We start from the raw sequence: 26,179 nt of genomic DNA, 5'->3' as shown, positions 1-26,179 counted from the left end.
CCTGCAGAGGAGCTTGGCAAAGGTTGCTTTTACAGCTTCAGCTTCTCTTTGGAGGGATTGGAAGGTGCTGGCTGCGAGTCAGGGGGCCTGACCAGTCCCAGCTCATCCTCTCTCTTGAACTGTGGCCTCATCTGTAAAATGAAGCCCTTTCCACCTCCCAGAGTTGTGTGAGAATTGATAATGATATACACAAAGGACCAGCTCAGTGCTGGCACACAGCCCAAACCACTAACCAGGGCCGAATAAATGCTACCTGTAGTTATAATCCACCACTCATCCATCTGTTTGTTGTACTGTGAAGGCTTGCTTGTTGCTGTGATGCTGGAAGCATCAGTATTTCAAATACCAGCAAGGTCACCCATGGTGGACAGGTTTCAGCAGAGCTTCCAGTGCCAGGAAGAAAAGCCTGGCAATCTACTTCCATAAATTGGCCAATGAAAACCTTATGGATCACAACAGATTATTGTCCAATATAGTACTGGAAGATGAGTCCTCTAGGTTGCAAGGCACTTAAAACACACACTGGCCACATCAGTGGACTTGAGCATACCAATGATCCTGAAGATGCCACAGGACCAGGCAACGTTTTGTTTTGTTGGTGTCAACTCTACAGCAACCAACAAGGACAACTTGGTTCCAGTGGGTGACGGGTGAAGAGCACGCACTCTGATCACATAAACCAGAGCTTCACAGTGCCCGCGCTGCAGGCCTGTGGTCCGTGTATCCAGGACTCTTCCTACAACTTGACAAGTCTAAACAAAAGCAGCTTGCACACTGGCTCTGGCTTGGACTCAAAGGAAAAGGGCAACACATAGTAAATCAAAACACCCTTGACCTGCCTGGGGGATCTGCCCCACACCCTTCCCCTGAGTCTTTGGAACTTGCATCACCTATGTCAATGTGCCAGACAGCCAGGAGGTCCAAGGCCTCTGGGGGTGCCTTTTACAAGTGTAGGAGCCGCCATAGAGTGTAGATTCAAGGAGGGTGGTGGACGGGCCTGTGTGCACCTGGGGGTGAGCTGCTGGCTGGATTTCCCTGCTGCTTATTAAAAGGTTTAAGACCAGATCAATGAGTAGTAAATGCCGCCTGAGAGCTGAGTGGGCATAGAGTTTGCAAAGCCATTTCTCCCCCACAAAAAAACATATCCTACAGGCAACACTCACTCAAGTGTTCAGGCTAATGAGTCAGTAAAGCTTTTTGGAGCCCCAGGTGCTGAGCTAAATTGAGGAAAGGAGAAATCAATCATTCACACATTTATTTATTGAGTGCCAACTCTTCTGGGCACTCCTCCACTGTTATTGTTGCCAGCTAGTCAGCCCCCAACTCATGGCAACCGGAGGCACAACAGCATTGGACCCACAGGGTTTTCATTTCAGAAGTAGATCAGTAGGCCTTTCTTCCTAAAAAAAAAAAAAAAAAAAAAAGCTAGTCTGAAATCTCTGCTAAAACCTGTTCAGCATCATGGCAAGAAGCAAGCCGCCACTGACAGACAGGTCATGGCATTGGTCAGGAATTGAACCGAAGTCTCCCACATACCCAAACGGAAGGAGAGTTCTACCACCGAACCACCACTGCCCTCAGGCACTCCTCTGGTCAGTGAATAAGACAGGGTGGTCCCTGCCCTCAGGGAACTGGTATTCAAATCAGGGAGCAGATAAGGGAACAAATAAATGTAATGATTACAAATCAAGCAAGTGTTCAAGTGATATGAGGAAAATAAAATGGAAACCCTGGTGGCCATATTGGTTAAGAGCTAAGACTGCTAACCAAAAGTTTGGCAGTTCAAATCCACCAGGTGCTCCTTGGAAACCTTATGGGGCAGTTCTACCCTGTCCTGTAGGGTCACTATGAGTTGGAATCAACTTGACAGCAATGGGTTTGGTTTGGTTTTGGAGATGATAATAACATTGGGCGACCAGAGGCCTCTCTAATAGGTTGACATTTAAACAGACCTAAAGGGTGGAAAAAATAAAAAAAAAAAATTTTTTTTTTTTTTTTTAAAGGGTGGCAAATGATCCAGTTGTGGGAAGGGTGCAAGGAAAAACATTGCAGACAGGGAATTGTTGTTAGGTGCCATCGAGTCAGTTCTGACTCACAGAGACCCTATAAGACAAAGTAGAACTGCCCCATAGGGTTTCCAAGGAGCAGCTGGTGGATTCAAACTGCTGACCTTCTGGTTAATAGCTCGGCTCTTAACCACAATACCACCAAGGCTCCAGACAAGGAAAAACAAAAACCCATTGCCATCGAGTTGATTCTGACTCATAGCGGCCCTATTGGACAGAGTAGAACTGCCCCATAGAGTTTCCAAGGAGCACCTGGTGGAATAGTACTTGCCAATGCCTTGAAGCAGGACAGAACTCGGATGCTCTACCCTGGAAGACCATGGCAGCTTGAGCACAGTGAAAGGGACGGGAGCAGATCACGTGGGGCCACAGAGGGCATAGTGGAGTGTGTGGATTTTATTCTTAGCTAAAGGGGAATCTACTACTGGGTTTTTTTTTCAAAGGGGAATCTGTGAGAAGGTCTGAAGCAGAGGACAGTGTGGTCCAATTTATGTTTGAAGAACACCACTCTTCTGTTGCTATTTGGAGAATGGACTAGAAGGAACAAGAGTGGGCACAGAGTTACCTATTAGGAGGCCTTTGGAACAATCCATGTGGAAAATGATGGACATTCAGATGAGAACGGTGATAGCAGAAATAAGAAGAAGTGGAGAGATTTGAGATACATTTGGAAGATATAAGTCAGTATAATTTCCTGGTGGGTATAGATACAGGGTAGGAAAGGAAGGGGATAATCAAAGATAACTCACACACTGCTGGTTGCAAAGGCGGTGCCAGTTGCTGAGATGGGGTGCGCTGATTGACAGTGAGAGGACAGATTAAGAGGGAACTCAGGAGTTCTGCGTTGACATACGAAGTCGTGGAACCACCAAATGAAAACGTGGAGTAATGTAAGAGCACTAGGATGTCAGCAAAGGGATCAGATCTGGACACAGAAAGGCGGAGCATCGATTCAGAGATGAACTCACCCAAGTGGAGAGGGGGGATAGACAGAAAAAGGAGGACCAGTGCCAAGCCGTGAATATTCCTCCCTCCAACTCAGAAACTGGGAGGAGGAAGACGAGCAAGCTAAGAAGATAGGAGGAGTGGCCAGAGGAGGAGGAAGAAACCAGGAGAGAAGTGTTTCAGATGAGGGGTCCACCATGACACACACTGCCAAGAGGCTGAGGACGAACGAGCACCACCCAGGGACTCAGCCATGTGGAGGTCATTGGTGACTCTGACAATTATGGTTGTGGAACAGAGGCAAATGAGAGTGAAGACTGAAAGAGAAGAGAGGAAGTGGAAACAGCAGGTGGGATAACATCTGTTAGTTTTCTGCCCACCTCAGACCTTTAGAACAGCCTCTGTTGGGGGAATTTCCCACCTTGAGAGTCCTGAGTCCCTGAGGTGGGGGTGAGAAAACTCCCTTCCCAGCCTTCTTTGCAGCCAAGACACAGGCGTGTGACCTGGGCTCCACCAATCAGATTCAACCTCAGGAGCCATCCACCCAGAAAGAGGCTCTAGCAGGCAGCAGTGATTGCAAGTGGAGCTCCAAGCCCCCAGGTGAGGCTGGCCCAGGCAGCAGTGCCAGTGGCAGTAAAGTCAAGCTCCAGGCAGCAGACACACTGTGGGGCAGCGGCAGTTACATGGTGGTATAGTTTGGGGAGCCAGTCCTTGGGGCTACTCCAGTCTTCCTCAAAATTCCTTTTGACAACTCCTGTTTTGTTTAATCATCTTGACTCAGCTTCTATTGATCAAACTAAGAGCCAAGCCTGATTTAGAAGGACAGCAACACAGCAGGAAAGGAAGAACCCAAGTCCTCATGCATGACTGGACTGTTCCGCCAGCCCTGGACTTCCTGTCGTCTGAGACAATAAATCCCTACCCGTTAACCAGGCGTTCTGTTGCTTGCAGCCAAATGCACTCTTGCTGAGCCAAAGTCCGGTATCTTTCATCATGTAAGTCGAGCTAACTAAACTCCCTGCACGTGAAATTGGAGGAACTGCAATTACCGTTACTGGCTACTACTGTGTCCCATAATCTCCATAGGGAAGCCAGGTCATGAAATACAGTGCAAAGGAGTTTAAAATCCTGTAGTGCTGCAGGAGTGGGCTGAGTGGAGGAGGAGGGGAGGACTTGAAGGCTGGAAGACTCAATAGTTCCAGGATGAAATGTGGGTAACCCCTGTTATATGTTGGCAACGCATTTGGCCAAATTGTCACCTGCCACAGGGTCACCTGCCATCCAAGGCTGTAGAGTTTGGGGAAATGTTAGGAGAAATCCAGAATGGGGCTGTTACTGGCTAGTTTTGTTACTGTCTTAAAAGCAAGGAATGAACTGGGACCAGAGACAGCCAGATATCAAGCAGGAAGAGAAGGGAATTTGACATTGCTGAGAGAAGCACCGGAAACCCTGGTGGCATAGTGGTTAAGTGCTACAGCTGCTAACCAGGAGGTCAGCAGTTCAAATCTGCCAGGTGCTCCTTGGAAACTCTATGGGGCAGTTCTACTTTGTCCTATAGGGTCACTATGAGTAGAAATCAACTTGAGGGCAGTGGGTTTGGTTTGGTTTTTTTTTGAGAGAAGCACCCTCTGCTGGTGGCCTACAATCTGAATGGACCAAATGTCCCATAATTTGGACCCTTGCAGGATTAAACACAGCTTCTTTACTCCAGACTGAAGCAACCAAATTCTTGCCTGCAAATGGCAGTCATAGCAGTAGATAAGGTTGAGGCCCCATGCTTTTCTCCAGAACCTTCTTTTAAGAATTCCATCTCTCAGAGGGACCCTCAGAAAAGAACAGATGAAGGGGGTGTCTCCCCAACAAGGCCTTTTTTTTTTAATAGATGAATTTTATTGCATCTTGAAAATATCACCTGTAAGTCTTAGGAATCATCCGGCCTTGTTTCTGTAGCTGGACAACTCTTAGCTCTTACTCATCAGCCTGTTGAATGATTCCATTTTCAGAGACATACATACCATCCAAAAATTTTTGGATATCCTTGTTTTTAACTGTCGTGGCTTGCTGAATTAATGCAGCTGAATTTGACACAAGTTCAATGTCTTTTCCTCCAAGAATTAACTCATCTTTCTGGGCTTGAGGTACTGAAAAAGCAACACCTGGCCTGCGGACGTATTTTTCACTCAAGACATCTCGGATTTCAACAAGCGATCCACCCTTCTGAATAATGACGTTGATGGGGAAGTGAGCATACACAGATCTCATCTTGTGACGGAAGCCCAGTGTAACACCCTTGATCGTGTTCGGTACGTGACTGCAGATAGTGTGAACTGTGGCCAATTCTTTTCTATTTCCCCACCATTTGTCACCGCAAAGCCTCTTCTTTTTCTTTCCAAGGAGACTGAGTTCTACATTGAGGTGATTGAATTTCCTCTGCAAGACTCCTCTGGGGTCCTTCACAATCACTGTATGTCCTTTCTGAGTGATGTCGGTATTTTCTGGGATGTCAACAGTCTGGTTGCAGAGAACGATCTTTGTTCTCGAAGTAGATGCAGCCAGGGGACAGCCTTATTTTGAAATGCCTCAGGGTAGTAACTATAAGCTTCATAAACATAAAGGACTAGGGCAAGGACAAAGCACAAAGGCCGGGGGTAAAAAATTAGAATTTTCATGTTTAAGGCTTAGTCTAGAGGAGGTCTTTTGCTATGGTTACTCACAAATTGAACTGACAAAAAAAGGGAGGAAGAAGAAAACCAGAAGCCAACCAAGTTTTTATGTAAAATGTATTACCTAAAATAATCAAGGTTCAGTGGGTGAACAGCCTGTGAGTATTTAATCCCCAAAGTAGCCCCCAGGATCCCAAGCTTCAACCAGCAAGAAGCTGTGTATCCCCAAGGATGGCATGTCCCCTGATACCCTCCCCACGGACAAGGAGGACCCCTGCAGAGGGGGTAACTGAGTCCATAGAGAATAATGGATGTGGCAGGCCCTCCAGAGAACAGCCCAGGGTACCAGGTGGTTCACCAAAGAGTAGGGTGTCCCCACTGAGTGGGACTTTAGTTATATGCCCCATTCTTCTTTTTTCTGAATGGAAGCTTTCATTCCAGCTTTCCTAGTTCTAACCAACCACTTACAGTAGGTTGGCAGCAGATAACTTGTCTTTTGGTTCAAAGGCTGCAGGACCACAGGGAGCCAGCCCCCTGGACCTAATGAAAGCCAGCCCTGGATGTAGCAAATGAGACTTTCGGCTCTCTGCCTTGGGAGAAAATGATGTCTCCTGTGTGTGAGAGGAAGGGCAAGGATAAGTGTTGGGGAGCAAAAGGGTGGACTGTGTCTGTTACTGCTAGCTGCCTGTCTAGTATCTGTCCTTCTTTTCTTGCCATTGACAGAAACCTGACTTGGGAGGGGATAAAAAAGTGTCTGTCTAGATGATGAGGAGTTCCCGTGTGGTGCAAATGTTAACACGCTTGGCCACTAACCGAAAAGTTGGTGGTTCAAGTTCACACAGAGACACCTCAGAAGAAAGGCTGGTGATCGACTTCTGAAAAGTCAGTCACTGAAAACCCTATGAGCACAGTTCTACTCTGACACAGGTGGGGCCTCCATGAGTTAGAATCGACTCAACAGCAACTGGGTTTCTAGATGATGAAAAAGTTCTGGAAATAGGTAGCAGTAATGGTTGCACAACATTGTGAGTGCACTTAATGCCACTGAATTATATACTTAAAAATATTTAAATGGTAAATTTTTACGTTATGCATATTTTACTATAATTAAAAAAAAAAACTGCCCTTGAAAATACTCATCTTCTCAGTTAGAGGTAGCCATGGAACCCAGATCTGGCCACTGAAATGCAAGAGAAAGGCAAAGAATCCTTTCTAAATAAAAAGTCAAAGATCTGCTACAAGAAAGACCACCTTTGTTCCCTTGCCCCCCTCCCCTCTTCCTGTGTGGAAAGGAGACGCAAAGCCAGCAATGGAGCAGCCATTTTGTGATGATGGGGTGTGAGGTGATATCATCAACCAGAGCGAGGGAGCCAGAAGGATGACGGAAGGCTGGGGGAGAGAGGAATGGCATGAAATGGTGGAGGACCGGGTAGAGCAGGCGTACAGGGACAGTCAGACATGCTCCGCCCTCAAGGAACCAGGGCCTGCACTGTGGGGGCTTAGAAGGAAGGAGGACAAGGAAGAGGGCAAACCAGTGAAATAAAGGTCTCACTAAGCTCTTGCAAATACCATCCATTATCCCCAACAGCAACCATGTTACTGGTGATATTCCTGGTACAGGGAGTCACACAATGTAGCTCTCCCAATCTACTTAAGTGAATTGTGGTATTAGGGAAGAATGTTGAATATACCATGGGCTGCCAGAAGACCAAACAAATCTGTCTTGAAGTACAGCCAGAGTGCTCCTTAGAACAAAAGACGGCAAGACTTGTCTCACGTACTTGGGACATGTTATCAGGAGGGGTCAGGCCCTGGAGGACATCATGCATGGTAAAATATAGGGTTAGCAAAAAAGAGGAAGACCCTAAACGAGATGGACTGACACAGTGGCTGCAACCATGGGCTCAAACGTAGTAACGATTGTGAGGATGACGCAGTGTTTCCCTCTGTTGTACATATGGTCGCTACGAGTCAGAATCGATTCAATGGCACCTAACAAGAACATTTAAGTGGAGTCAAAAGACAAAACTGAAATCTAAATATTTCACTGTTGCTTTGGCCAGTCAGGCTGACTTTCCTGTAGAGGGACGAGGTCTTGAAGGCGAGCCACTTCCTAGACGTCCTTTTTGGAATTCAGAGGTAACACTGGAGAGGAAACTGGTCCCTGCACTGGGGCACGTGCCTTGGCTTGCATGCTGGCTAGTCCCCAGGGACAGCTCAGGGGCAGAGGAGCTAAGGGCAGGAATCAGCAGCTCAGCCACAGGTCCCTGGGCAGGACAGCAAAGGCGGGGAAAGCCTCATTTTCTCCACACTTGCACAGCTCCTTCGAGGCCATGCACGGGCACTGGGTGTGCAGCACACGTCCACCTGATCTCCCAAGAGCCTCATGCGGCAGGGTGAATAGAACTGGCACCATTGCAGAGGCTGCCCCTACACCTAGGACAGTTAAGTGGTTTTCTGAGGACCACAGAGCAAGCTGGCCTTAAGCCAGGGCTCAGACCAGTGCTTGTGGCTCCTGGCTGGAATCTCTGGGCCCCACAGGTGAAAGGAAGAAGAGTGGGGAGGGGGCTCATGTCACCTGGATGTCCACCATGGCCAGGAAGGCCACGGTGCTGGGTGTGTCCTCACTTTGCCCTCACAGCCACCTTGTGAAGAGGGCATTACACCCCCATTTTACAGATGAGGTAACTGAAGCCAACAGAAATAGTTAACCAAAATCGTGGCAGTGCTGGGATTCAGTCCCAGGTCTGCCTGGCTTTAGAGCTCCTGCTCTGGCCCCAGCTCCAGCTGCTGGCACTTGCAAGTCTCATTAGGTGAGCAAAGGTGCCCTCATCATTCACCAGCTCCCACTACTGAGGGGCAGCATGGTTTAACTTCATCAACTCTGGATCCAGACTGTTTCAGTTTGATACCAAATTCCATACTCACTAGCTGTGAGATCTCGGGCAGGTTTCTTAACCTCTCTGAACTTCCATCTCCTCATCTGTAAAATGGGGATAAGAAGAGTAGCATCTACACACAGCTAGGAGTGTAATGCACTTAGAAAAGTGTCCAGCACACGATAAGTCCCATGTAAGCAAGTAAAACCTGCGAAAGCCGGAACCTGCGTAAGGTGTGAGCCTGTCAGAGACGGAAAGCTGAAATATTTTCCACTAATAGAGAGTGATAGAAAAATGGTAAGACTGAACCCTGTCAAAGGCAGAAAACTTTCGAGGCCTGGAAAAACAAGGCAGGCCCGTTAAGTTCCAGCTCTCACAGGTTTCACTGTATTAGCTCCAACACTGATCTGTCAGTTTGTCTTACTCCGGTGGTTTACATGTTGCTATGATGCTGGAAGCTATGCCACCAATATTTCAAATACCAGAAGGGTCACCAAAGCTTTAGTGCAGCTTTCAGACTAAGACAGACTAGGAAGAAAGGCCTGGTGATCTAATTCCAAAAATTAGTCCATGAAAACCCTGTGGATCACAACAGGATACTGTCTGATACAGTGCTGGATAATTTTTTTAATTATTTTTTATTACGAATGATTTTGGAAGGGGTGGAGGAGCCTGTGAAACTCCGTTGCTAAGGGAGGCAATACTGAGGGAAAGTGTCCTGAGCTCTGCCAGCTGTAGAAGCCCTGCCCCCCAGAGCCCAGCAGCGAGCCAGGCTCCAACACCCCAGGCCCACCCTGCCAGGAAGTGGTTGGGTTTTTGTCTGACGTTTGTTCTGAGGGATCAGACGCAGGTCCTTCCAGGCTCCTGTCTCCGCAGAGCCCCCTCCTGCTCCCCGAGGGAAAGTGAAATTCCCCATTCTCAGGTCCTAAATGGGCTCCTGCTGAGGTCGTGACCTCGACTTCCCTCTGGGGTAGCCAGAAGAGTGGACTTGGGTTCCAGCCAGACACCTGCAGAGGGGTCTGTGGTCCAGCCAGCATGAGGCCATGTGCCCCTCGCTGCTGAGCCATGGACCCTGTCTGTCCCTGGGAGGGCCCAGCTCCCAGTGTGAAAAGGTTCCAGGCTGGGGGTGCGGGTGGGGCATCCTGCACTGCTTGCCTGCCCTTTTGCAAAGGCAGCTGCCCCCAGACCCTGGTGCTGACGGAGGGCAGGTCTTTTCTGAGCAGGGCCCAACTCAGATTTAAGCCCCAGGGCTGGGTCACCCTGGCTGGGCCATTTCCCTGGGCTGAGACGCTGCCAGTGCCTGACCACAGTCACTCCTGCCTGCATCCCCCTGAGAGTCCAAGGGAAGGGCAATGGGTAAGCTTTCTGGACATGACTAGAAATCCCGATGGGTGCTTCACCCCTCCTCCTCACCTAAAGCAGGAGCTCCAGGAGGGCAGAGACTGGGTCTGACACAGGCAGAGCCCACAGTCCTGCCGTAGGTCCCCAGACTGAGTCTGTACAATAGGCACTTCAACAGGCCACGGCCACTCCCCAGATAAAGCCTTCCTACCTATTCCAGCCTGGCCCCACAAAAATAGAGCCACTGATTAGAACCTTCCAGAATCACTAAGGCCAGCACCCTCCTTACTAAAGAGGTATTCTGATGAGCTTTGGTACACTACTTTCTTTTTAAAAAATTATTTTGGGGTTTTGCAGATTGGCACAGCGTTTGTGAAAAGGAATTTGCCACTATCTTTAAAAGGCCATAAAAATACCCATCCCTCTTTTACCCAGCAATCCCATTTCTGAGAATGTAACTCAAAGATATAATTCAAAGGAAGAAAAAAACACTACACCCACTCCTCACTTAGCGACATGGTTAGGTTCCAAAGACCAGGTCACCATGTGAAAATTGGTGTTATTAAAAAATTAAGGATCACCACATCAGATCACAAAATGGAGGATAACTACATCATTGCATAACTGCCAAGTTACATCATTACATAACTGCCAAACCACTGAGAATCATGGCCCAGAGAAGTTGACACATAACCTTAACCATCACAGGCAGCATTACTCTCGCCTCACACCTTGGTGCTCGTTGCTGCCAGATGTTCGTCGTTAATGTGCAAAACAGATAGTAGATTTTTTATTATTGTCATAAACGCAAAATGTCAGATAATGAGAGAGGTGGTAAGTGAGGAGTAGGTGTGTGGTTAAGGGTGCCCACAGCGGTGCTTAACCAGAACGTCTAACCTCATTCTGGAAATAACCTCAGCCCAACATGGAGGAATGGCTATATTAGTGAAGGGGTCAGCTCAGTGGCAGTGGGTATGGCTGCTAAGAGAACCACAAAATGGCGGCTGCACCATGCTGTGCTGACTTGGAATGTGCCGCAGGTGAACAAGGAGGTAAAGTGTCAGGATGTGGGATTGCAGGCGACTTTTCCACCTCCTTCTTTCTCTTTTCCTTCTCCCTCTTAACTGGGGTGATCAGGTTTTCTGCGTGTCTTCAAGGGGCAGAGAGGAAAGTCCCCAAAGCAGTACCCGCTGGCCATGGAGAAGGGTAAGATGGGATCAAACAGGTCCCAGCTTTCTGCCTCGTCCCCAAGCCCTCACTCCTCCTCTCAGCCTCTGCCCACCCCATATGACAATCCAATGGCATTATCACCACCACTGTCCTTGTCATCAAAACCCACCTCTGCTTGAAAGGCCTTGGATGAGCCCACATTCCCTAAGCTCCGACCTGAGAGCCCTGCTCCAGAGAGACTCCCCTTCCACTCTTGCTGAAGAGTGGCAAACAGCAGACACGTTTGCCTTAGAAGTGTTCTCACCAGTAACCTCCAGGCACTTACTGTGGGTCTCCTTGTCCCCTTCAGGGAGCAGAGGAACTTGATTCTCAAAGGAAAAGGCATGCAGGCACCTTAAACAGAAAAATAAAACCCCAGGCCCAAAGGAGCAGGTAAGGAAGGTATGTGAGGGTGGTCTTCCCCAGGGTGGGCAGCTGAGCCACCTGAGGGAGGGTCCAGCACAGCCTCAGAGCCCAGAGCTCCTGGCAGGTGAAGGAAGGGCAGCGTCACCCGGGCTGTCCTCTGGGCTAGACCCAGAGCCAGTCCTTGGCCTTGAACAAGTTACTGGAACACCAGAACCAGTGTCTGCTCCCACGTAAAGCGAGGCGAGGGTTCTCAAGCACAACACTGAAAAACCACAGCCTGAAAGAAAAGAAGGGATTAAACTCCTAAACTTTTGTTCTCAAAAGACATCATACAGAAGGTAAAGACAAGTCACAAACTGACCATACTGGAAACAATTATAACCTACAAAGGATTAGTATTCAAAATATAGAAAGAACTTGTTCAACTAATATGAAAAGATAAACAATCCAATAGCACAATGAGCAAAAGACCACAAAGCAGCATTTACAAAAGAGGAAACACAAATGACAAAGAAACAAAAAGAAGCTTAACCTCAAATGCAAAAGAAAACCGAAGTAAGAACGTGGAGCGATGGGATGTTCTGCTGGCGGAAGTGCCACTTGGCACAGGCACTTTGGGAAACAGCTCAGTAGCATCTGATGATGGAGGAGGAGCCCTGTGGTTAAAGCGATCGACTGCTAACTGGAAGGTCAGTGGTTCGAAACCATCAGCGGCTCTGCGGGAGAAAGATATGGCGGTCAGCTTCCACAGAGATTTACAGCCTTGGAAGCCCTATTGGGTCGCTATGAATCGGAATCAACTCAACAACAGTGGGTTAATGATGGAGAATACACCCCTACCCTATGACCGAGCAAACCGCATGCACCTGACACGTCCCTGAGCGCCCACACGGTGAACCAGAGCACCCACACAGCGCACCTACACCACGCACCCAAGAACCGGCACCCAAGCACCTGCACCACACACCTGAGCACCCACACTCGTACCCATGCACCCACACCCAAGCACCTGCACCAAGCAGCTAGCACCCACACAGAGCACCCAAGTGCCCACACTAAGCACCCAAGTACCTGCACTCAGCACCCAGCACCTGCACTAAGTACCCAGCACCCTCACCATGCACCCATGTCCCCGCACCATGCACCCACACCAGGCACCTGTGCACCACTCTGTGCACCCCAGCACCCAAGCACCCACACCGAATGCACGTTCCCACTGCACAATCCAGCACTAACCCAGTGTAGGACTAGATCTCCCTGAACCCTCCCATGCTTCCTGAGGACAAATGCCATCCACATTCCCAAGTCCCAGGAAATTCCCCCCTCAGTCACGGTCAGGGTCACATAGTACCTAGAGGCTGATGCAGTCTGCACGTTTGGGAAGGGCCCAGGTCTTTGACCACTGAGACTGCCACCCTAGGCCAGTGGCAGTGATGAGGTTTCCAGCCAGGTACATCCAGTGAAAAGCAGTTAAACCGAATCCCTACTGATGGCAACCCCACAGGTGTCAGAGGAGAACTGTGCTCATGGGGCTTTCAGTGGCTGGTTTTTGGGAAATAGATCAAGAGCCCTTTCTTCTGATGTGACTCTGGGTGGACTTGAACCCCCAACTTTTTGGTTAGCAGCTAAGCAAGTTAACTATTTGCACCACCCAGGGACTCCCCAGGTATATCACCGCCCCCAACATGGGGGACTGGGTGTGGGTGGCACCACTGAGCAAGACCCTAACACCCGTCCCCTTCCCCTCTTTCTGGAGGGACAACTCCCCTACAGCCCCCACCCAAAACACTAGCCTCATCCTGCCCCCTCAGTGGTCAAGCCACTCTACACAAAGGCCAGTGGTTCTGTGGGATGGGTGGCCCCTTCAGACCCAGAGGCGGCTTCCCCTTCCTGGGCTGGGGGTGGAACCCTCTAGGGAGCATGCAGCTGCAAGAGAAAAAAGCGGCCCACTCCAAGCCTACAACAAGGAGCCCCACCAGGTCACACTTCTGTAATAGCTCACCTTTCTACACGCTTCCTCTGGAAGCCTCTGCGGAGTCCCTCCCTGAGTTCTTTGGCTGCCCCAAGGCGTGGGTGCAGGACATTTTCTCTGTCCACCCAGGGGCCTTGTGTGTGGGCCTGGGTGTGGAAGGGAGGTGCTGGGTGTTTCCCTGGTAAGGCCACGACAAACACAAGGACAATTTTTCTCTTAATGACTCACCCTGTTGCACAAGTTACAAACAGCAAGTGTACACTACAGAGGTTTGTAATGGGCAGGGAGGGCAGGTGGCTGGGAATCAGACACCTGGAAGGCCGTCCTCCACCCCCTGACTATTGGGAATCCCTAGAAAACGATCCCCTCCAGCCAGATGCATCTGAGCTGGGTCAGCATGAAAAGCAGAAAGGTGAATGGGTGGATGAACGGGGGCAGACGAAAGAATTGTGAAGCTGGTTTGCATTAGTCAGAACTTTTTCTGTTGTTAGTGACAGAAACCCAACTCAGACCAGCTTAGGCAAAAAAGGAACCTATTGGTTGATGTAACTGAAATGTTCAGGAGTGGGCCTGTTACAGGTATGGCTGAATCCAGTGACGCAAACGACGATCTCATTCTCTCACTCATCTTCTACGCTTCCCTTATCTTCACTCACCTTACATTTGTGTGTTGACCTTTCATTTCTTCCTGCAGTTGTGTTACGCTGTCAAGGGCAAGGCCACTAGTAGCCCAGGCTTATAACATCCCAGCCTGGTAAGCCAAGTAGAAAGGGACATTTCTCTAATAGCCACATAGAAGCCTGATGGGCTTGGACCAGCCCGCTCCTTGCCACCAGGGTGATGGGAGCGTTATGGTAGGACAGGCCTGGGCCATGTGCCCACCGAAGTGGCCAGGACCGGGAGGGACACCATGACCAACAGTGCCATCAGAACCATCAGTAGAGGAGGAGGAGGATGATCTTGGTGCAGACAAGCAGTCTGTCTGCTGCAGCGGTCAGGTTGTTGGAATGGTATGGACAAAATGTCAGAAGACAGGAACTCCCAGCAAAAGCAAAAATTCTGGCTGGAAGAAGCAGGAGATGAGATGAAAGATGTCCACGCAGGGCTCTGGACACCCCACAGAGGGCTCGTCCTTCAGCTCCAGCACTCTCTCACTTTGCCTTTGATCAAAATTCCCTGTGGGACAAGTGAAAGTCCAGATCCTTGGGTCCCACCACTCAAGGTTCTGATTCAACGGGCCCGTGATGGGACCCAGGATGGGCTGACCCTTCAGCACTTCTACAGACAAGTCTGGGGCACACACAGTTTGAGGTGCGCCACTTTAGGCAATGGGGAGCCATAGAAGGCGCTGGAGCAGGATAGTAGCAGGATGCAAGTGGAAGGTTATACAGGGGTGTGCAGAAGGCTAAAGAGCCATCCTGTCAGTGTGGCTGAGAGAACGGGGAGGAAGAAAGAGGAACAAATGATAAAGGGGACAGGGGACAGCAAAGGTTGAGCTCAAGGCCATTTCCAGGTAGCTGTCAGCCCCCTCCCCAAAACAGCGCCCTCGGCAGCATTCTTGGGACGTCTTTTCCTTCCAGCTTGCTCTCTCAGGATTGCCCTAACCTGGGGGCCTTGCACAGGGCCATCTGCAGACACAAAAAGAGCTGTTTTTTCTGCCGGAGGAAACCAGCCGGCGTCCCTGGGGCCTGGCCAGGGACGGAATCCAAGCTTCAGAGAGACCAGCAGGGACAAAGGCAACTGCCATGTCCCGCCAACCCCAGCCAGAAGGGAAACGAGAAACCCTCGTGGGGAACCGCGTGGCTCTGCTCCCAATCCTCTCACCGCAGATGACCGCTTATCATTTAAGAAGACAAAGTGGGCATCGAACAGCCGGGAAGGCCCTCCCCAGGCCGGCGTCTCATTTAAGCCATTTCCAGGGCCCCTGGGAGCAGCAAGGCCCCTCTCTTGTCCAGAGACATAGCAGCATCTGTGGGAGGAGGGCAGGCATGTGTCCAGGCTCCAGGGCCAAGTCTTGCGGGTGAGATAAAGAGATCCATTTCTCACAGTGGCCTCTCTCTGCTCTCTTAACACTTTCTAAGGCTCAGAACCAGCTCTACCCAGAATCATATGGAGGTGTGAGAACTCTCCAAGCCCAGAGACAGGCCCCTCTTCCTACCTTCAAGGTAAGTCCAGAGCCTGATCAGGGCCAAGTGATAGCTGGATTCAGCCAGAGAACGCTAAAAGGGGTTTGAGGGGACAAACCAGGTGGTGAAAGAAGAACCCTTGATGGTGCAGGGGCAGAAGTGTTTTTTTGTTTGTTTTTTAATTTTCATTGTGCTTTAAGTGGAAGTTTACAAATCAAGTCAGTCTCTTATAAAAATCTTAACATATACCTTGCTATATACTCCTAGTTTCTCTCCCTCTAATGAGACAGCATATTCCTTCCCTCCACTCTCCATTTTCGTGTCCATTCAGCCAGCTTCTGAACCCCTCTGCCCTCTCATCTGTTCTCCAGATAGGAGCTGCCCGCATAGTCTCATGTGTCTAATTGAGCCAAGAAGCTCACTCTTCACCAGTATCATTTTCTATCCCATAGTCCAGTCCAATCCCTGTCTGAAGAGTTGGTTTTGGAAACGGTTCCTGTCTTGGGCTAACAGAAGGTCTGGTGACCATGACCTCTCGGGTCCTTCCAATCTCAGTCATACCAACAAGTCTGATCTTTTTATGAGAATTTGAGGTCTGCATCCCACTGCTCTCCTGCTCCCTCAGGGGTTCTCTGTTGTGTTCCCTGTCAGGGCAGTCATCAGTTGTAGCCAGGCACCATCCAGTTCTGATCACAGGCTGATGTAGTCTCTAGTTTATGTGGCCCTTTCTGTCTCTTGGGCTCATAATTACCTTATGTCTTTGGTGTTCTTCATTCTCCTTTGTTCCAGGTGGGTTGTGACCAATTGATGCATCTTAGATGGCCACTTGCTAGCGTTTAAGACCCCAGACACCACTCTCCAAAGTGGGATGCAGAATGTTTTCGTAATAGATTTTATTATGCCAATTGACATAGATGTCCCCTGAAACCATGGTCCCCAAACTCCCACCCCTGCTATGCTGGACTTCGAAGCATTCAGTTTATTCAGGAAACTGACAGAAGTGTTTTTTTATAATTTTAGTTCTTAGCCCCGTCTGCCAACAAAATTATCACTTGGAAGACTGCCTTCAGAAGGTCAAGGTCTGTGCATGCAGTTCTGACCCGTGGCTTCCGATGTGTCCCCAAGACCTCTAGAAGGCCCCTGCACAGTACACTGCCAAGGCCTCTTTATGATTTATCTGCAGAGAGTGGCACGTTTCCCTTTCCACCCTGTCTTAGGCTGGGGTTTCAAAAGAAGTGAAACCAGTAAGGCATATAAATATATATATAAGGAGAAATTTATATCAAGGAAATTGCTCATGTGGTTGCAGAGGTTGGAACAACCCATGCCCACAGGTCAGGCTGGAGACTTCTCCTGATTCACATAGCCACATGGGCTGGTGAACCCAAGGTTGGCAAGTCAGGCAGCAGGGCTCTGGCTCACAGGCTGTGAAGATTGATGAATCCCCAAATCGGCAGGCAACAGGCAGGGCCAAGATGGCAGAGTACTCGGACCTTCTGGTGGTCCCTCTTACAATAAAGACCCAAAAAGAACAAGTGAATTGATTATAGGTGACAATCTAGGAGCCCTGAATATCAAAGGCAAAGCTGAGGAATTGAACTGAGTGGCAAGGGGAAGGAGAGACAGTTCAGAAGCAGCAAGGAGTTGCCAGACCTTACCCTCCAGGAACTGGCACCCGCAAGCTGGATCCACTGGCGAGGCACAAGCACAATGAGACAAGCAATGGCATTTGGGACACGTTACCCACATCAGGAGAGACCAAGCAGCTGAGAGTCTGCTCAACTCTCCAGAACCAACAAGAAGCAGCCTTCAATAGGCAAAAGATAAGTACACGTGTCTAAACCTACCAAGCGGATCAAAAAACACCCCGTTTGGGAAGAACCTCTCTCCCATTTACCTGTTTGCTCCCTGCTCTGGTCTGGTCCTGGGCCAGCTTCAGAGACTGACATGTACCCTGGGCCAGAACTAGGGCCTGTCATGTGTCCTGAGCTATTCTCCCGCCCTTAGAGAGGGAACAAATTAACAAACAGGAAAAAATAACTTTACATCTCCCCTAAGCCAGGAACTCAGGGCAGAAACAGTTCCTTTGCCTAGGCACAGGCATGAGGGGCCCACGGACTTTGAATGCCTTTCACCCCTACATAGACCTGTGTGGGCCCATTTCAACAGCACAATAGGGTATATATAAGGTGGAGTGGCAGGATTGTGACATTCGATACTGCTCTGCCCATTAAGCAGTGTCCTCACCTACCCACATCGGGGCCTGAGGACTGGTGGCTACACCCATGCCTCCTAGCCACCTGTGACAGGGGTCCAAGAATAAGTGATGCCTCCCAGTCCTTACAGCCAACAACACTGAGTGCCCACAGTCCATCTGCAAAACTCACCCACCTACACACTCTAGGCAACAGCGACACACTTTCCTCCCAGACACTCAGGGGCAACCGTCAGCCCCCTGCCTTCCTCAGTGTGTGACCCCCTACCGCAGCCAGCTACCTGTGCCTACACCAATCACCCCTGCCTGTCTAGGACTGTAGGTAACAGCCTGCATCACACACTTAAAGACCGACTATCTGGACACCTGAGCTGAATCCATACAAGAAATGTAAACAGACTCCTGGGCTCACACACCTAGTAACAAATCTAACCACCTGGTGCCAGGACTTAAGAGCTTCAAAGGGACCAATAATCAAACTAGCTCACATGACCAGCTAGGACACAGCAAGAAAACGTAAAACAAATAAATAGAATAACTTATTGATGGCTCAGAGACAACAGTCAATATCAAATCCAAGATGGCAGGAAAGCTGCTAGCTCAAGTCCCAAGAACCAGACATCAGACAAACAGCAGCCAGCTGCAGCATCCAGTGTGAGCAAAAGCCCACAAGCCTTGCCAGAAAGCCCACCTATATTGGATGCAGGCCACACCCCCAAGGAAACTCCCTTTCAACTGAGTGGCTACTCACAGCAGATCCCATCATGGAGGTGACCACATTATATCAAAACTCATCATGGAGGCGATTGCATCATTATTTGACTACCAAACTACATAATTGCAAAACCACTGAGAATCATGGCCCAGAGAAGTTGACACATAACCTTAATGATCACAGTCCACCCTTTGTCAACTTGGCACCTGTACACATCTCCTTAAACCATACATAATCTCTGAATAAAGACAATTATAAAGTCATACTTGAGCCTAGCATGATATAACAAACATACATACAATCGGAAAACACACTAGCCCTGTTGACATATATTTTATAAGTGAAGAAAACAAAAATATTTGATACACCCATACAAGGCAGAAATAATCATTTAACAATTATGGTCCTTATTTCTGTAACTGGTCACATGATCGTAAGTGGTATTTAAAACTACCTTCTTCCACCACCCGTGCCATATTTCCTTTACCCTCAGCAAGCACCTCAGCTGGTCATGTTTCTTTGCCTTGTGGGGTGATCCAAGCCTTCATTCCTGAAGGGTCTGGGCCATTAGTACTCATGTCGGAATTGGGTTACCATAGTTTTTCCATTGACTTTAATCACAGGGCATGGTAGTGCTAACAGACACTCTAAGCTATCTCCTGCATTTCAGATATACTCTTCTTTACCTCCATTATGTAATATCAATCCAATTTCCTCTTGGTAATCAGGATCAATCACACCAGATAATATGGTAACTTCCTTCTTTGCTTGTTGATCCAGAGGCATAAGGAGCCCAGAGTGGGCAAGTGGCATTCTTAATTTCCAGCTCAATGGAATCAGTGACGTGTCTCAAGGTGTGAGCATTCCTCCCTTTGGGACTAAGACCTATAGACCTGCAGAACATAGGGTCCCAGGGATAGGAAGCAAAAATTTTACAAGTGGGTCACTACAGGTAATACTGAGTGGCGCGACTCCCATTTCCCACCCCTTAATTCTTGGACCCATGAATCCTGGCTATGGGAGAAAGAGCAGCATATATTGGACACTGGTTTAAAGCAAGTACAGCCTCCTGGAGAATATTGTCCCAACCCGGCAAGGTATTCCCACCTAGCTGGCACCATAATTGTGTCTTTAGAAGGCTATTCCATCGTTCTATCAAGTCAGCTGCTTCAGGATGAGGGGGAACATGGTAAGACCAGTGAATTCCACGAGCATGGACCCCTCTGCCGTATTTCATTTGCTGTGAAGTGAGTCCCTTAATCCAAGGCAATGCAGAGTGGGATAACACGACAGTGGAGAAGGCATTCTGTAAGTCCATGGATGGTAGTTTGGCAGAAACACTGTGCACAGGGAAGGCAAATCTATATCCAGAGTGTCTATTCCAGTAAGAACAAAACGCTGCCCTTTCCATGATGGAGTTTGTCCAATGTAATCACCTTGCCACTAGGTTGCTGACTGATCACCTCAAGGAGTGGTGCCATAATGGGAACCCAATGTTGTCTCTGCCGCTGTCAGATTGGGCACTCAGCAGTGGCTGTACCAAGTTGGCCTTGGTGAGTGGAATTATGTTGCTGAGCCCATGCATAACCTCCATCCCTGCCACCATGGCCAATTTATTCATGAACCCATTGGGCAATGACAGGAGTGGCCAGGGGAAGAGGATGACTGGTTTCCACAGAACGTATCATCCTATCCACTTGATTGTTAAAATCCCCCTCTGCCAAGGTCACCCTCTGGTGAGCATTCACATGTGACACAAATATCTTCACTTCTTTGGCCCATTCAGAGAGGTCTATCCACATACCCCTTCCCCACACCTTCTTCTCTCCAATTTTCCAATCATGTTCCTTCCAAGTCCCTGACCATTCAGCCAAACCACTGGCCACAGCCCATGAAACAGTATACAGTCACACATCTGGCCATTTCTCCTTCCACGTAAAGTAAACAACCAGGTGCACTCCTTGGAGTCCTGCCCATTAGGAGGATTTCCCTTCACCACTGTCCTTTGGGGAGGTTCCAGAAAGGGGCTGTAGTGCTGCAGCTATGCACTTTTGAGTGGTGCCTACATATAGCACAGAATCATCTAGAAACCAGGCACGAATTTTCTCTTCCTCAGTCAACTGATCATAATGAGCTCCCCATGAGGCCATAGGTACAGACTGGGAGATGGAAAGTAATGTGACAGGAGTGGAGACCATGGGCATTTGGGCCTCTTCCTCATACAACTTACTTGTGCCTTCAGGTCCTGCTCAGGCCTGTTCTCATATATACCACTTCCATTTAATGATGGAATGCTGCTGTGCACATCCTACTTTATGATTCTGTGGCTAAGACAACACCCAGTACATGATGGGAAACTCAGAGCACGTGGTGACTTAGTGGCCCATGGTTAAGTTTCTACTAAGACCCAATAACAAGCCAAAAGTCTTTCTCAAAAGGTCAGAAGTTATCTGCAAAGGATGGCAAGGCTTTGCTCCAAAAATTCTAAGTGTCTGCACTGTGATTCTCCAATAGGAGCCTACCAAAGACTCCAAAGAGCATCTCTATCTGCCACTGACACTTCAAGCACCATTGGATTGGGCAGCTCATACGGCCGAAGCAGCAGAGCCGCTTGCACGGCAGCCTGAACCTGTTGCAAGGCCATCTCTTGGTCTGGGCCCCATTCAAAAGTAGCAACCTTTCGAGCCACTTGATAAATAGGCCAGAGTAGCAGGCCCAAATGAGGGATGTGTTGCCTCCAAAATCCAAAGAGGCCCACTAGGTGATATGCCTCCTTTTTAGTTGTGGGAGGGGCCAAATGCAATAACTTACTTATCCTTCACTTTAGAAGGAGTATTTGAGTATTTTGACATGCCCCACACCACTAAACCCCTAGAAATTTCACCGAGGTGGAAGGCGCCTGAATTTTGTGGGATTAATTTCCCACCCTCTAACATGCAAATGTCTTACCAATAAGTCCAGAGTCATTGGCACTTCTTCCTTACTAGGCCCAATTGGCATAATGTCATCAATCTAATGGACCAGTGCGACATCTTGTGGAAGGGAAAGGAGACCAAGATTCCTGTGGCCTAAATTAACACATAGGGCTGTGAGGTAGGACACTGAAGGTGTATTGTTGGCCTTGCCACCTGTCTTAATCATCCAGTACCGCTATAACAGAAATACCACAAGTGGATGGCTTCAACAAACAGAAGTTTATTCTCTCACTGTCAAGTAGGCTAGAAGTCCAAAATCAGGGCATCAGCTCCAGGGGAAGGCTTTCTCTCTCTCTCAGCTCTAGAGGAAGGTCCTTATCATCAATCTTCCCATGGACTAGTACCTTCTCAACGCAAGAATCTCAGGTCCAAAGGATGTGCTCTTTTACTTTCTTGGTGGTATGAGGTCCCCAGGTCTCTCTGCTTGCTTCTTTCTTTTATATCTCAAAAGAGATTGGCTCAAGACACAACTCAATCTTGTAGATTGAGTTCTGCCTCATTAACATAACTGCTGCTAATCCCATTTCATCAACATCATAGAGACAGGATTTATAACACATAGGAAAATCACATCAGATGACAAAATGGTGGACAATCACACAATACTGGGAATAATGTCCTAGCCAAATTGATACACATATTTTTGGGGACACAATTCAATCCATGACACCAACTGCTTCTGGTGGTCCTTTGAAACATGTGTGGAGAAAAAAGGCATTAGCCAGATCAACAGCTGCATACTAGGTACCAGGAGATGGATTACTTTGTTCACACAATGAAACTACGTCTTGAACAGCAGCTGCAATTGGAGTCACCACCTGGTGAAGTTTTCAATTATCCGCTGTCATTCTACAAGATCCATCTGATTTTTTTTGCACAGGCCAAATAAGTGAGTTGAATGGGGTTGTGGTGGGAATCACCACCCAATCTCTGCAGTCCCTCCGGGAATGTGGTATTGCTTTTGGTTTACTATTTTCCTAGGTAAGGGCAGTTCTAATGGTTTTTGCTTGGCTTTCCCTATCACAACAGCCCTTACTCCATTTGTCAGGGACCCAATGGGGGGGTTCTACCAGTTTCCGAGTATACCTATTCCAGTTATGCACTCTGGAACTGGGGAAACCACTACAGGAGGGTTTGGGGACCCACTGGACTCACTGTGAGACGGACATGAGCCAACACTCCATTAATAAACTGACCTCCACTGCCCCCAGTCTGTCTGGTGGGCCACAGTGATGTTTTGTGTCTCCTGAAAATAGTGTCAGTTCAGAGCCAGCATCCAGTAATCCCCCAAAATCTGATTATTTCTTTTCTCCCCAAAGAACAGTCACTCTAATAAAAGGCCTTAGATCCCTTGGGGGAAGACTGGAAGAAAGATCAACAGTATTAATTTTTGGCAGTGTAGTGCTGTCCTTCCTCAAAAGGACCCAGCCTCCCCTTCATTCAAGGGGTTATGGGTCTTCAAACTTGCTCAAGTCTGGGAATTGATTGAGGGACCCGACTATTCTGGTGATTTGAGTTAGACTGCTGTTCACTTGACCTAGAGTTCTGCTTAGACAGATCATGTAAGTATTTAGTAGATTTCCCATCTGTTTCACTCCTAGGAACATCATGACTAAGTGGTCAACACCATAAGTCCATATGAGTCAGATTATTCTGATTACTGCTTAGACTCCACTGTCCATTATGGTAACCACGCCCACCTTGTCTTTGTTGATTGTCGCCACTTGGCCCTTACCACCACGGGGTCCAATCAGCCTTGTTGTAGTTAGGTGTCTTAATTCAGTTAGGGCAGTTCTCACTGTCAAATCTGATTTACATAAAATAGCAATCATAGCAGTCTTCAAGGATGCTGGGGCTCCCTTCACAAATTTGTTCCTCACCATTGTGGTAAAAGGTGTGTCCTCTGGGCACTCGTGTGTCGGTCTATGGGTCTAACCTGATAAATCCACTCTAAAATCCCAAGTTCCCTAAGACTTCGAATAACTTTTTCAACAGTATACCAAGGCACGTCTCGTACTTCAACTTGATTTAGCGTAGGCTACTGTGTAATCCTGGAAACCTTGGTGGTGTAGTGGTTAAGTGCTATGGCTACTAACCAAAGGGTCAGCAGTTTGAATCCACCAGGTGCTCCTTGGAAACTCTATGGGGCAGTTCTACTCTGTCCTATAGGGTCACTATGAGTCAGAATTGACTCGATGGCACTGGGTTTGGTTTTGGTTTTGGTTTACTGTGTAATCCACGCTTCAGTGAACCAACCAAATAAACTATTAGATCCTTTCCTAACCTCTTGAGCTGAAAACTTGAAGAATCTGTGCTTAATGGGCCCATATCAATAAACAGAGACTGATCCATCTTTATGCTCCTTGCATCATTATTGCACAACCTTAATAGCCATCCCTACATGTATTCCCCAGGTTTCTGTTTGTACATATCAGAAAAGTCACACAATTCTTTTAAAGTGTATCTCCTCCTGGGTCACATTTTATACTTCACCTTTTGGGGCTTTCTGGGACTTAAGTCTAGTTATAGGTCTAGAAGCCAAAATGGGTGGTAGGGATGTGTTAGGAGAGCATTCGGCATTGTGTTATAAGGGATTTGCCTCAGGCTATGCCCCAGGTGATGACTCAGACAAAGTCTCTTTAGATCCACCTGGGTTAATCTCATCAGATGGGGGTGAAGTAGCTAATGGTTTTACTGGGGAGGGTGGCATAGCAGACAAAGATGGCGTGATCTCTTCAGATGGGAGTAAGAAGGTTGATTCTGTTGATAGGAGTGATTCAACAGAATTAAGGGGTTCAGTGTCACCAGCTTCCTGATTATCTGCCCGTATGTCCATCTCAAATTTCAGGATCACATTTCTTCCCAGTCAATGCCCTCACTTTAACTTCAGACACCACTTGAGGCTGGGAATTCAGTTGGCACTGTGATTCAGCTTCTCTTATGATAAGACTCTGGGTTTAGTTTCCAGCACTATCAGCTCTGTTATTATACGAAATAAAGCTTTCTTTCAAGGCACAAGTGGAAACTTCCAGGTCTTTTATGTGGTGCTTGAGCTTTGACTCAGAAGCCCTGAGCTCATCTTTTTTTTTCACCACACTGTCTAGCAAAAGTAGAACCAACCAACCAGCTTCCTTGTGCTTCTCACTGTGACAAAATTGTAGAAAGATATCAAACATCTGATCACCCAGAGTCTTGCCTTTCACCAATACCTGATCTCTTGGTGGTGATATTTTGTGTATTTCTATTGCCACCTCACACCATGGGTTAGCAGTGCCCTCTTTACTGCTGGAAGCAGAGTCATCAACATCTTTAAGACTAACCAGACTTGACAACCACTTCAGAAAACTCATCCTTACAATTGTGTTTCTCTAGAACCACTCCCAGTACCAAATGGCTTAGGCTGGGTTTTCTAGAAAAGCAAAAGCAGTAAAGCATGTAAATATATATAGAAAGAGATTTAAATTATTGCCCATAGCAATAGTTTGTTAGTTCTCATTGCTATATACCATTTCATTGTATAAATATATACATACCTCCATTTATTCATCCATTTTTATTGTTCATGGACCTTTGAGTTATTTCCAATCTCTGGCTATTGTGAACAGGCCTACTATGAACATTCTTTTCTATGAAAACTGATACATACACACGCACTTCTGTTGGGTGAATACTGAGGAGTGGAATCGCTAAATCATAGGGTATTTGTGTCATCAACTTAATTTGATAATGCGAAACTGGTATCCAACATGTTTATAACAATAAACATTCCCATCAGCAGCGTATGAATTCCCATTCCTCCACATCCTCGCCAACACTAGGGACTGTTAGACTTTAAAATATTTACCAGACTAGTGGCTTGTTATGATATCATATTGTGGTTTTAATTTGCATGCTCCTCATTACCAATGAAATTGAACATCTTTTTGTGTTTATAGATTTCTTTTTGTGTGGAATTCTTGTTCATATCTTTTGCCCATATCCTATGGGTGGTTTGTGTTGCTCTTATTTGTTTATAGGAGTGCTTTATATATTCTAACATGACCTTTGTCAGCTATATGTATTGCAAATATCTTCTCCCAGTCCATGGCTTGATTTTCATTCTCTTTATAATGTCTTCTGATGTAGATGAATTTATTAGTCTTTTCCTCACGGTTAGTGCATTTTTCTGGTTACAGCTAAGAAATCTTTCCTTACCCCAACCAAGGTCAAGAAGATACTCTCCCGTTATCTCCTCCACCACCCATCTGTCAACTTGTCACACTGGTGGTTTGCATGTTTCTATGATGATGGAAGTTATGCCACTGGTATTTCAAATACCAACAGGGTCGCCCAAGGTGGACAGGTTTCAGTGAAGCTCCCTCAGTGAAGCTCCCGGGTTAAGACAGACTAGGAAGAAAGGCCTGGAGATCTACTTCCAAAAATTAGCAAATGAAAACCCTAGGACCACAGAATATTGTCCAAGACATCAACTTGCCTACTTTGGACACATCATTAGGAGGAGCTGATGGCTGGAGAAGGACATCATATTTGGTAAAGTGGAGGAGTAGTGAAGGCAAGGGAAACTCTCAATGAGATGGCCTGATGCAATGGCCGTAAGTGTAATCAGGTGTAATGTGAGCTGTTGGGTTTTTTAGTATATACCCTTTAAGAGTTTTGAAGATGTTCCTTTCTATTCCTACTTTGCTAATATCATGAACTGGTGTTTTT

General features: G+C 47.6%; 1 protein-coding gene across 1 annotated transcript; it reads right to left on the bottom strand.

Annotated features, from left to right (window-relative positions):
• Positions 1–4,263: 4,263 nt before the first annotated feature.
• LOC111751610 (large ribosomal subunit protein uL6-like) lies at positions 4,264–12,597 on the bottom strand. The gene is made up of 3 exons (XM_064296182.1): positions 12,587–12,597; positions 11,390–11,457; positions 4,264–5,575 (listed from the first exon to the last, which is right to left on the bottom strand). The coding sequence occupies exons 1-3, from the start codon at positions 12,595–12,597 to the stop codon at positions 4,980–4,982; spliced, it is 675 nt and encodes a 224-aa protein (XP_064152252.1). The 3' UTR covers positions 4,264–4,979.
• Positions 12,598–26,179: the final 13,582 nt, after the last annotated feature.

The sequence above is a fragment of the Loxodonta africana genome, chromosome 13, assembly GCF_030014295.1.
Source record: "Loxodonta africana isolate mLoxAfr1 chromosome 13, mLoxAfr1.hap2, whole genome shotgun sequence".
NCBI lineage: Eukaryota > Metazoa > Chordata > Mammalia > Proboscidea > Elephantidae > Loxodonta > Loxodonta africana.
The sequence above is the reverse complement of the archived record's forward strand: the minus strand, read 5'-3'. Positions and strand labels throughout refer to the sequence as shown.